At 37.4% G+C, this 13,263-nt stretch overlaps 1 protein-coding gene across 3 annotated transcripts; it reads left to right on the forward strand.

Moving 5' to 3' along the window:
• The first annotated feature begins 1,618 nt into the window (after positions 1 to 1,618).
• Positions 1,619 to 3,641, forward strand: LOC148013594 (uncharacterized). 3 transcript variants are annotated; one of them, XM_087668188.1, is made up of 4 exons: positions 1,619 to 1,885; positions 1,998 to 2,125; positions 2,373 to 2,577; positions 2,998 to 3,641. In XM_087668188.1, exons 1-4 carry the CDS (start codon positions 1,768 to 1,770, stop codon positions 3,594 to 3,596), a joined length of 1,050 nt encoding a protein of 349 aa, XP_087524314.1. In that variant the 5' UTR covers positions 1,619 to 1,767; the 3' UTR covers positions 3,597 to 3,641. The 3 variants fall into 3 exon arrangements, with proteins under 3 accessions (XP_087524314.1, XP_087524316.1, XP_087524315.1); XM_087668190.1 differs by having other exon boundaries at positions 2,518 to 2,577; positions 2,998 to 3,073; XM_087668189.1 differs by lacking the exon at positions 1,998 to 2,125 and having other exon boundaries at positions 2,518 to 2,577.
• Positions 3,642 to 13,263: the final 9,622 nt, after the last annotated feature.

Raw genomic sequence — 13,263 nt, forward strand, 5'->3', positions numbered from 1 at the left:
ACAATCCATTTGCAATAAAGGGTGAATTTCTTTTTAAGACTTAAGTAAAACGGGGAGCTTCCTTCACACATAGCAACAAGAAAGAACCATACTGACATCACAAGTGAGGAGCCTCCATGATCAGGTGGAGAGACCACTTCAAAAGAGATGGTGGTTTCCTCCATGCCTCAATGATCAACTATGTTGTCCACTGTTTAATCTTAGTTTTCTCTTCCACTAACAAAGTCTTTGAGACCAAGGTAAACATGGCCACGCCTCATTCTTAATTGGGGCTGATCCAATCTAATATCAAAGAATCACCACCCAAGGTTGAGAAGATTTTGAATTTTTTGCAACCATTTTAGGCTGAATTTTATTGCCCTATCATGAAGAGGCATAATCCCAAAACCTCCATCCTCCTTCCTAACTGAAAGTTTTTTCCAAGAGACAAAATGCTAGGTTTGATTGTCCATCATTTTCCATAGAAACTTTTTGAAAATCTTTTCCACTTGGTTCCAGACTATTTGAGAAAAAGCAAACACCATAGCTACAAACAAAGTGTAGGACTAAAGAATATGCTTCAATACCACAAGCCTTCCCTAAGGTTGCAAGTAGCAACTTCTCCCAATACGCTAATTTCTAAACTATCTTTTGAAGCAACCAAAGGAAGCATTGCCTCTCTGAAATACCTAAACCAATAGGGCAATCTAAATACCTAATGATGTTGCCCCAACCGATGAGGACTTGAGAATCCTAGGGCCATCATTATAGGATATTCTTAGCATTTCTATCTTCTCTTTCTCTCAAGCTTGACCCATTCAACAAATGAATCATAAATCTTAAATAGGGCTTTAATACTTGCTTCATCTTCTTATATGATATTCACATGATCATTTGCAAACAATTAACTTGCGAAGAAAGTTCCATTTGGCAATGGGAGTCCTTTGACCTGTTTTGTATCAACCTCTGAATCTAGATTATGGAGAAGAGGATTAAAAAAATTTTGAGAATAGAAGCGGGGCCAAAGGGCATCCTTGATGCATCTATCACAAAAAGGAGAAAGTGTCTTCATGTAACTTATGTGTACATTATATTTAATGCAATTGGGGCATTCTAAGATGTTATTTGAAATCACATGTTTCCTTACCAATAATAATCTATACTATTAGTTAAGGAGAGGTGGGGGGTGGGTGCCACGTGGCAACCCCCCACCTCCCCCACAAAAAAAAAAAGAACGTGGGGGCGGGTGCCACGCGTCCAGCTGGGGGCGGGTGCCACGCGTCCAGCACCCGCCCCCCCGCAAATATCGTGCCTGCCGGGGCAAGTCTAGGTGCGAAGCTCCTAGTTTTATTTCAAAGCAAGAGACTCAGAAACCATGCGAATCGTCGCTGTAAAGAGTGGTAAAATGCTATTTTTAAAACACTTCATAGGAGGCCAAATGAATTCATTCATTCAATTTCTGATTATTTAACGTAGTGTAAAGATGGGCCCGGGTAGGCCAAGTGGCAAAATTATGAAAGTTGGGATTTTATTTTATTTTATTTATTTATTTTTTTTAAGGAAACGGGAATTGAGAGTGATCGCAATGGCCACTAACAATACCATCATCAGTCGCAGAAATTTCTGAGGTGGCAGCGGACAACGCTTTGATTCTGCGGGGGGGCGGCGAGAGAGAGAGAGAGAGAGATGTCTGGTCGTATTGGTTCAGTCTGATGCTATAGTGTAACTGTAGTCATACGCTATACAGAGATAGACACAGAGAGAGAGAGAGAGAGAGAGAGAGAGAGGATGGCGCCCCCCTCCTCTCTCTTGGCCTCCTCCCTCCTCGCCGCAGCGGCGCTTTTCATCCTTGCGGCAGCAGAAGACAGGCAGCCATGGATCTCCGCCCTCAGTAAGAAACAAGCAGGTACTAATTCCTCTGTACTACTGTTTCTAATCGCTTCTCTCCGAAGCATTCATGGAGTAGGCTTTTGAATTTTCGTGACGTTGCGGGTTTGCCATGGTCTCTCATATCCCAGGCGACGTTATCATACATTGTGAAGAGCTTCCAATGGAGGCTTGTGCATTCGCAGTTTCATCTTCCGGGGCTCGCTGTATTCTTGAGAAAGATATTCATCAGGATGGATCCTTGCATTATCAATGCCAAGTCTCTCTCTCTCTCTCTCTCTCTCTCTCTCTCTCTCTCTCTCTCTCTCTACATACATATATACAAGACACTTGAATTTTCATGTAGTTGAGAACATATTCTAGAATTTACATGCATAAAGTTACATGCATCAAGGCTAAGCAAGTATTGCCAAGGGATTGTGCCATTATAGCCTCTTCTAACACCTCCTTTCTCATTTTGTAAGGTCATGATTATGAGTAGAAATTACATGAATTGTCTTTTGTAGACCTCATTAATCATGGCCGAACAACCTTCCCCATGGATTGAGTCTGAAGATTGCATCACATCTTGCGGGCTACAACGAGTCTCCGTAGGATTGTCAAGTGATGAACTTTTACAACCTGACTTCATTAAAAATTTGTGCATGTCAGATTGTAGAGCCAAATGCCCCAATATCAAGGATATCTACACCAAGTTAGCTGAAGGAGAAGGTACTTGTCATAAAGCCAATGTTTTAGGATACTAATTTGAATTTTAAAAATAAGTAGTGTTAATAAATGACAAGTCAATGTGATACATATATTGATGCATGAATTAAAAATCTTAGAAAAAATGTAATAATGTTGCACATGATAAGATGATGCTTAAGCTCATCACGTGTTTACCCAAAAAGTAAGATGCAACTTAAGTTGTATTTAACAAAACTAACATTTGTAGTATGCATGCATGTCTTGTGTGTGCGTGTGTGTGGGCGAGGGGGCAAGGGGGGGTTATGTGGCCGTGTTGTGTCCCCAAAGGACATGCATGAACTACCATTTCTCAGACACATATCTAAGCGTGTACATATTTATGCATGCATAATCACACATATGTAAAATGTAGAAACATAACACTACAACTTATGTCTGCAGGTATTCATCTTCCAAGTTTATGTAATGTGCTCAAATCACACTCTCAAGCTTTAACTTTACCCACAAGAATTGAGATGAAGATTAATGCATTGTCACCAATAGTTGCCCCATCCCTATCACCATTGCCACCACATTTATCCCCATCAACATCACCACATAATGCTCCATTGCAATCTCCCAAAGCAAAACCTTCTCTTGTTATTGAGGGCCCTCCAAAAACTAGTTCTTACCCACCATCAAAAGGACCATCTGCATCTTATACAAAAAATCCATTTGGAGAACCAAGCATACCCCCAATAGCACCACCTCTACAAGGACCAACATTCTCACCATTGGTCCCACCATCCACATCACCATCATTAACACTACCATTGTCATCACCATCACCGTCACCATCATTATTGCTACCAATACAACCACCAATATTGCCACCAAATCCACAACCCCCTCCTCCACCACCACCACCACCGCCACCATCACCACCACCACCACCTCCTCCATCACTGCCGCCGCCACCACCACCATATTTTAGACCACGGCCACCAAGTATTTTTCATAGATTGAGAACTAATCCATGGCTCCTTCCACCAGGCCTATGATTGAGGGAGTGTATTCTTTGAGTTGCAATTGAAAAGAATTCAATTTTAATGATTGGAAACTCATCTATGGCCTCTTCTACCATAGCTATAGTTGAAGGAATATATGCTTTAATGTTGTATGTGATAAAGTGAGATATAAGCAAAACTCTAGTTTGATTTGTTGGCATTAAAGAGATATTAACACACTTAAAGGATGTGTTTGTATATAAATGACATAACAATATTTAAACACATGCATACACGCACTTTTTTGTGAGAATACAGTATTATATATAATGGTTTAAAATCCATAGATGACCTAGTGCACATAGTTAGTACTATCTAGATAGATTAATTCCTTAAATACAAAAAGTATAGATAAACTTCTCAAGAAACATGGGGTAAAGTTGACATTGTATAACATCATAAACGATACATAAGGCCCAATATCTAGTACTCTTCATTGATTGCAAGTTCACCAATTAGACATGACCTAACTATAGTTTGCATATAGAAAAAGTGGAAATTTTGCAAATTGATGGAACAATATAGTGCACATTGATGTTTATATTGACCCTTCTTATGCACCAAAGGCATAAACATGGGCATCAAAAGGAGAAAAGATGCATGATATTAATGGCAAACCTTATTTTGAAGGGATTGCAAAAGCACTTCAATAACAATACCTTGCTAACACACTTAATTTATTTGTAGAAACATAGGTCATGAGTCAAATAAAAGGAGAGGAACAATATGTTGTGGCATGATTTAGGGCAATTCCTTTTTTATCAAGTTGAAATACATCTTCAACAATTCAAAAACATAGGAAATTTTAACTCACAAGGGAATAATATGCTTTTTAATCTCTTAAGATACAAGAGCAAATGGGTGACATGAATCTCCTAAGATACAAGAGCATATGTGTGATATTCTAAAATGTGTGGTATCCCTCAACATGGATCTAAGAGGGATCTATTAGGAGTGGCCTTCAATAGTCTATGGGTTTCATGGTTTTAACTAACTTCCACATGGCACTTTCAAGCTCACAAGTTTCTATCCACTACATGGACTTAACTCTAGCTTGTAGAGGAAAATGCAATTGTCCTAAGGCATTCTAACCCCTCACATACATTGTACATTTGGAATCATAAGGCACATTGTTGGGGTAAATCAATTCTCTTATTTAGTTAAACATAATGGTGCTTTGTTCCTTCTCCGGTGAGGCACATCTACATTTCATGGTTTTCGAAAATGTAATTGGCTAGGTTTTAAGCCTATCGTTGCATAACTCAAACAAATGATTCAATAACTAGCAAGTTACCTTAATCACATCCACCCATCCTTAGGATGGTTACCATCAATGTAACCATCCGTCCACTTCCCACCTAACATAGCTAATTGCTTTTGCTCATTTAAGAATGTTATGCTCCCACATATGTTTGAAGATATACAAATAGGATTCCTTAATTAATCATTCCTTATCACAATTTTTCTTTATAAAAAAACACTAAAGAAAGTTATACAAAACAAGTTTTATCTTAGAAATTGTTTACATTATTATGATCCATAAATCTAATAGTGAGGCTTCTTATTATCTGATCCATCAAGTAGATAGTTTAGCCTCCAATGTTTCTTACTACATTATTACCTAATATTGGCATTCCAACTATGTAACCTAATTTGAATGGATGTGGTTACTCCTATCATGGGGCTTAGGAGGGATTTATTGGCTCACAGCCCCCTCTAAACCTCCCATAGCCCTCCAAAAATCAATCTTCTTGGTTTGATTTTGATGACTTCGATCTAGCCCACTATACTAGAAAACTATACTTACAAGCTCTCTATATGATAGTAGGCGAACTCCGATCACTTTAACTTGAATCACAAGTATTATATCCCTTGGCTTACTCCTCTTTTTTGGATTAACACACACAGAATACAAATGAGGCCATATTTATCCTTTCATTTAATATTGACTTGTTTAAGGATGACATGCATAAACAATATAGATTGTAACCTAAAACTAACTTTCCAAAGAGATGCTTAAGGGAATTAAGAGTTGGGGAAAAGAAAAAAAGTTATTAAAGTAATATTTTGGGGAGTTAAGAGGATTGGGAGAAGTAAGGGGGATTAATCGAAAAGAGGGTGTTTAATTAGTAACTCTGATCACTTTAATTAGACGATTAACAATGGTAGTTAGAAGAGCATGTCAAATTGGGTAGTGAGTACCTATGGGAGTGTAGTAGAGTGGTGGTCTAAGTTGGTAGTGGTATAGAGGTGCAACAAGGGGAAGGAAAGCTACGTGATGATGGTGGAGGGAATACTGGAAATTGGTGGATACTAGAGGAGGTGGTGGTGCTAGTGGTTGGGGAACCAAGGTAATGGTGGTACTAGGCCTAGGGCAAGGTTTCAAGAACTAGAGAGGAGGCTTGCTATGATGCAACCCATCCTTGCTCTTTGTAATGGTCCAAGAGACTCACATTTCCTACTATCCATCCTCGTCTTCTCCTCTCAATCCCACCCTCACTCTCCCTTGTTCCTCCCCCTTTCCCATTCATCATGACCAAGCCACCTCACTAGAGAAAAGTTATCAAGATTTCACAATAAATATTAAATACTCAATGATAAAAACTTCCCTTTTACCCCTCAATGAAGTGGAGGCACATTACATCCTTTTCCCTTTGAAAATTTGGGATGTCTTTTATCTCAAAATAAGTTGGGGGTATTTCTTTCCCAAGAATCTTTCTCAAAACTTCCAATGATGTAAGGTTAAAATTGTTGGATGATATAAGCATTCTTGATCATACACTACTAAGGTAAGGTCCTCCATCTCTTAGGTTCACATCGATGATAGGAGTCGTCTTGTAGGCAAATTCTACTAGGGGAAGGTAGTCAATCCATCTCTTAGGTTCACACCAATAATAGGGTCAAAGGGTTTCCTTAATCACTAGGTTGATCCTCTCCATTTGACCATCAACTTTTGAGTGATAAGGAGTGCTAAAGAATAATTGAGTGCTCGGGGCTTCCCAATCAGTAACTATCCTTTTGGGAAAACCATGCAGGTGCAACATTTACTTGAGGAAGAGGTGGCTTGATGAAGAGATGGCAACCTTGAATGCCTTGAAGGTCTTCTTATTTGGGATAAGATGGGTCCCCTAGCATGTTCACAATGATGAGGACAGAATGAGGGATAGAACCATATCCTCTTTGGACAATTACTAGCCTAGTGACCAAATCCATACTAATTTACTCCCAATTAATTTGGGGGATATCCATGGTTGGATCTTTCTTTGTGTCTTAATTTATTCAGCCCTAGTTCTCCAACATGTTAGACATTATGTGATATACTTGAGGACATCACCCTTAATTCCTTAAAAATGATAGCTTCTTATTATAATGTTTAGGGGCTTTAGATGCCTCGAGTGACATGTTAGGGCTAGTCTTAGAGTCCAATTACCACAGTTTTAAGGGGTTGAAGTGAGATTATGCTTAGGTAGAGGGGTCCATGCTCAAATCCCCATTATCTCTCACTCTCTTTAAACCAAGTGTGGTGCTAGTTCACCTTGGTCTTGATTATTATGCTAAGGTAGAGGGCTCCATGCTCAAATCCCCCTTGTCTCTCACTCTCTTTAAACCAAGTGTGGTGCTAGTTCACCCTTGGTCTTGATTCATTGCAACATGACCTTTGTTGACTAGGCACTAGATTGTCAATAGATATTAAGAATTCATAGAAACATAAAGTTAATCCTTCTATATTAAAGCCATAGCACTTCACTATGAGGTAGACTACGGATCACCCAATCAAATAAATTTGTGGATTCTATGGGATTTGGATAGCATTCATTGGGATATTAAGAATTCATAGAAACATAAAGTTAATCCTTCTATATTAAAGCCATAGCACTTCACTATGATGTAGACTAGGGATCACCCAATCAAATAAATTTGTGGATTCTATGGGATTTGGATAGCATTCATTGAGAAAAGATGGAAATATTTAGCAAGATTGCTGGATATGTATCTATTATAGAATTTCAAAAGAGGGGCTTACCTCATTCACACACACTTTTCATAATAAAGCCACATTTTAATCCCTCTGGACCACACCATCATGACAAATTGATGTGTGTTGAGCTTCTTAATAAAGAAAAATTTCTATCTCCTTATCAAACTCTCACTAAATGCAATATACATGTTCCATGTGGGATGTTCAATAGAAAAAGTCCTTGCATGAGGGGTGATTTTGACACACAAAGGGATATCCAAAGAAGTTCATGCATTCAACTACACTCAATAAGATTGGTTATCCTCTATATAGGCATCAAGACAATGGGGAAAAGCATAATGCCAAGGGTAAAAACTTACACAATCAATGGGTGGTACATTATAATCCTTACTTGAGTTCCAAGTATAATGCTCATATAAATGTAGAGGTATTCTCGATAATTGCAATAGTAAAATATTTGTATAAGTACAACTATAATTATCATAATCATGCTTAAGTACAACTATACTTGTGACTGATCATGCTATAAGTACAGCTATAAGTACAACTATAAGTATAGCTATAATTGAAGTGGTAATATAACGTTCACGATATAAAATGCTTTTAAAAACACTCTCATAGAGTGTTTTACTTGCAATCGTCTACATCTTGAGGCTAACACAATTTTGTATCAAGACTCTTCAATGTATTGAGTTTAAAATGTGAAAGAAAAAATTCATGGACAAAGAGAAACCAAGGAAATATATATCACTAGATATATTATGTTGCTCCTACATGTGAAGCGTAATATTGTTCGCATCTACTACTCACTATATACAAGGGTACACTTTTTTTAAGGCATTGCATATGGTTAACAATGTGATGTATTCCACATTTAAGGAGGCTTGCATGGTAAAGAGTTGATTGGAAATTGATAAAGAATGGAAAATTTGCATACATGAAGCTACATTAATGCAAACGTGCATAGAATTGAGAACTTTGTGCCTATTTTGGTATTTTATTCACCCTCCCAACCTAGTATTTGATAACCCATGTTCAGTATCATAAGCATAATGTTGTACAAATTTTGGAATTTACCATTCATTCTCATTTGGTAACAAGGATAACCACTTCCATTTTGAGGCAAATGCTCATCAATTTTTGCATCCCTTAAAAATCAAATGTCAAAATACTAGTATAGACATGTATGTTTCAAAGCACCACAACTTAGCTATGGAATGCTCACAAACCTCAAAGAGTATACCAAGTCTATGCACATCTGATTCTCGGAAGAGTAAAAAACTTCCAAATTAGATGGCATTTCTCATATAATTTTTAAAAATCCACCATTTTTAGGAAGAAACACAAGAGGGTTATTCATGTAATGCTCATCCAACATCTCAATATTCATATTGTTTATACTTGCCTTGCCTTGTTGACAAATGGCAAGTGTCGGCACTTCCAAGGGCAACAACCCATGGAGAGTAGAGAAAAATGGCACACTTGACATCCAAATGTCTATACTAATTCTATAAGTATCATCGTGTTGATGGATTTCGAGTTCGTCTTCTATAAGCCTAATTGGAGCTTTCATCACAGTATATCCATGTTTATCTCTTGTAGGATGTTGTAATTTTTTACTCACTTTCACCATATACCTACATTTAGCTCTAGTAACATTAACCATTTTCCCACATGCACTAAATCCACCTTACATGGTCTTGTTGACATGGCACACCTGGCATTTAATTATCTATAATACTTCTATTTGTATCATCTTCTTGGACACCGAGTTCATTAGTTGTTTGAATTGGAGATTTCATGGCATTATATCCATGTCTAACTCTTGCAAGGTGATATCACCATTTTAATTCAGATCTAACTCTTATAGTGTGCCTACACTTAGCTCTAGTAACACTAAGAATTGCCTACACACACCTAATATACGATCACTATCCATAAAATGTATTGGGAGTACCATTTGCTAAGGATGATTTATGATTTGAAAAACGTCAAAATAATATATTGGTATTAGTTTCACTATAATTGATATCCAAATATTATATTAATATTTAGTATACATATTAAAAATTATATTTAATATAAGATAGGCTGTCAAATCAAAAAGCATATTAGGATATTGTCAAAGAGTATATCAATCTAAATCATTTGAATTTTTTCAAAATCAATAGAAATAAGATTTTTAAAAGATAAGCTATGGATTTGAGGATGAACTTATGTGGTGATTCATCTGGGTTAACAGTGCAAAAAACCCATTGAGTCAAACTTTTAAAGAGCTAGCTTGCACATCAACGAAAATACTCTTTTATACAAGCAAGTTCTCATTCTTGTGAGCAATAAACCCACACACTTCATCCTCTATATGACTACTACTTTTAATTAGCTCTTATAGACGACCCTTGCTTCATATTTCTCTCCTAATATTTTCTCAATCCTTTGTAGACAATCATCAGCATATATACAAAGAGAGACATAAGCACTTTGACATTTGAACAAAGTCTCTAATTGCTTCTTAATCACATCCAAGTGATGCATCAACCCTAACTAAAAAGTAGCATCGTTGTATCCTCTACTATACTTCAATGTACAACAAATTGACTTGTTCCTTAATACAATGTATTTCATTAATTTGCACACATTCATTTGTGTCAACTCATGAACCAATATAACTTGAACACACGCATGCACGCACATGCACACACACATACATAGAGACTTGTATTAAAATTATACCAGTTTGTGATGTGACACCAATGAATGTGTAAAAAATGAAAAATGGTGTATTAAGGAAGATGTCAATTTGTCGTACACTGAAGTATGGCAGAGGATACACCAATATTATTTTTTAGTTAGGGTTGATGCATCTGATCATTACATAGCTAAGTTGCGGTGCTCTAAAACAAAAATTATATGGTCTATTTCAACTGAAAAAACACTGTTGTAAAGATGGAAAAGTACTTCTACCATCTTTACAACAAGCACCACAATCTCTACATATTTTATGGGATGGCTCACATCCATAAAGTACAAACTTTTAAAAAAAAGTGTCTACAGTAGTATTTTGTTATTTATTTCAAGGGATGCAAAAATTGATAAGTTGTTGCCTCAAAATGGAAGTGATTATACTTTAAAGTTCATATATCAAGATATCATCTCATAGGTTCCTTGATACAAAACGATAATGAATAATAAATGCCAAATTTTGTACAACTTTATGTTTATGATACTAAACATATGTTCTCAAATTGCATGGAGGTTATAACTCCAATTTTGCCAAATTTATTAGAGAGACTTCAACAAATTATACATTATCACAATATTTAGGCCTAGGTATTTAGAGCAATGGATGCAAAACTTGCCAACCAATCCCTTTATGAAAATAAGAATGACAATGGCTAATAATTGGTCCAATTCTAAACAATATTATATTCCAACTATAAGTAAAGTTACTGGAATCATGCATGTACAAGGTGATGATGACATACTTGAACATCGTAATACTGAAGTTTGCACTCTTAACAAGGGCATTTGATAACTATATCTAAATTACATAAGGTATATATATACCTTTGTTGTATGTTCTTCTCTCTCCAAATGGAGAGGATAGATGGCATATTCGATTTCTTTATTGAAATGTACATATGTCTAAGTTCCTTTAGGATGGGTAGACTCTGGTAGTCATCTAAGAATCAACCCTAGTCATCACCATCCATGCCAAAAACTTTTAGCATTCAGATTTAGATGGCTAGGTGGTTCCTAAGTCTACCTCGCATATGAAGCATCTAGCCTTATCCCACAAGGATCAATTTGTAGGTTCCCAGTCACAACTAATTGAAGGGAATGAGCCCAGAGTGGAAGCACACAAGTGGAAGCAAGAGCTATGGTAAAAGAAGCAAGAGCAAGAGAGACAGACATACAAGATGTGGGAACTACAACAGTCACAATGTGTGACCAAATGTCACTAAAAGAATAAAGAATGAATGTAAGAAGCTGGGAATACTTAGAATGTTAATAATATGCCATGTCACACTGACACTGGTATATAAGGAGAGAAGTTGTAATTTTTCACATCTTTTTGACATATCAATACAATTACAATCTTTCTCTCCCTTCTTGCTCCAAGCTTCCATGGCTTCTTCATCTTTCCTGTCTTTCTCTCTCCAATTCTAGTCTTTCTCTCTCCTCGTCACTCTATTTCTCTCTCTTCCTGCAGTCTTTCTCTCTCCTCTGCAGTCTTTCTCTCTCCTCTTCTTCTCTCCCTAGTTCTCTCTCTGACAAGTGGTATCAGAGCTTCAGTCTTTGATCCATTATTTTCTTCCATTTTCACTCTCATTTTCCTATTTCAAAACCAATTTCAGACAAAAATGGTACAAGACAGTGACTAGTGGAGTGCTGCAGGACAACTACAGTTAGCAATGACTACATCTGGAGATATTCAAGGTCAGATATGGCGGGTAAAGGCTTAAATGGCTGGACGTCATCAAATTTTATGCAAAAATGGAGGTAACTAGGGTAAAGAATGGTTAACCGGGCTTAGTTTGAGAACAAACTGTGGTTACTTTCAAAAGAGGGGTTCCTCTTTCCCCTTTCCTAGAGTTTCCTGCAGGTTTCATGGAAGATCAGCCCTGAAGATCAGTTCATATCTCTCTTATCCCTGAGTTTCTTGGTCAAGTACCACATGGAAATGATTCCTCAGTTCAAGACCTTCAGGAAGAGCATAGGATTGCTCAATCTTTTCTCAGCCATGGAGCAGGAAACAGCCCCGAAAATTGCGGCGCAATTTTCGGGCTGATTCCAGCCTGCATCCTGCTCAGGTTGCTTCCTCATCAGCCCTTGGCACTCTTCCTGATCCTTTGGCAAGTAAAATCTTCAGCAAACAAGGGAGGATTCAGCTCCCTTTCATGATTCTTCAGCATCTCTTGAACTTTACATGAACAGTCCATGGGCAGCCATGAAAGCTTCAGCCCAAGCTTCTATTTCTTGACAATTTCTTGAAGATTCTTCATCCTTTTGGCCCGTGGAATCATTTCAGCAAGGATTCTTCAACAAATTGCAAGGATTAAGCACGGGATGGCTTAAGATTGAAGATCAAGAGCTTCAATGGAGCAAAAATTTGGGGGAAACGGGTTTAATGCTTCAATTTCAAGCATTTGAAGCCTCAAGATTGGTCTCTACCATCAGATAAGCAAGCTTCTTGGATTATTTTGCTAACATTGGACAACCGGGAGCCCTATCAAGCATTTGGCAAGTTATTTTCCATTTGATCCTGGTGGATTTTGTAATGAGTTGCCTGCTGCCACTAATTGTTCTATCTCTATGGATGCTTGGACGGGATCTAAGAACCCTAATACACTTCGTATGAAGGGAAGCATATGTGGAAAGCCAGTGTTCATCCTGATAGATAGTGGCAGTACCCACAGTTTTGTCAATAAATCCATTTTGTACAAGTTGAATTGTGTTCCCACCGACTTACAGCAGCCCATTAGAGTACAAGTGGCTAATGGTGAAGAGGAAATCAGCACACAGATTTGTCCACAGGTTTCTTTGCAGATGGCTGAAAATTTTGAAGTCAAAGTAAACCTGATCACTTTGGAAATGGGGCCCATAGATATTGTACTTGGTTGTGACTGGTTGATGACCTTAGGCAGGATTACTATGGATTTCTCACAGTTATATATGGAG

The sequence above is a fragment of the Lygodium microphyllum genome, chromosome 26 (genome assembly GCF_053477565.2).
Source record: "Lygodium microphyllum isolate KBCC chromosome 26, Lygodium_microphyllum_v1.1.10, whole genome shotgun sequence".
Taxonomy (NCBI): Eukaryota; Viridiplantae; Streptophyta; class Polypodiopsida; order Schizaeales; family Lygodiaceae; genus Lygodium; species Lygodium microphyllum.

Coding starts and splice junctions, on each gene's coding strand:
- LOC148013594 (XM_087668188.1), top strand. CDS start 1,768: ATGGCGCCCCCCTCCTCTCTCTTGGCCTCCTCCCTCCTCGCCGCAGCG. Junction 1,886..1,997: donor CCTCAGTAAGAAACAAGCAG/GTACTAATTCCT, acceptor CTCATATCCCAG/GCGACGTTATCATACATTGT. Junction 2,578..2,997: donor CAAGTTAGCTGAAGGAGAAG/GTACTTGTCATA, acceptor TTATGTCTGCAG/GTATTCATCTTCCAAGTTTA.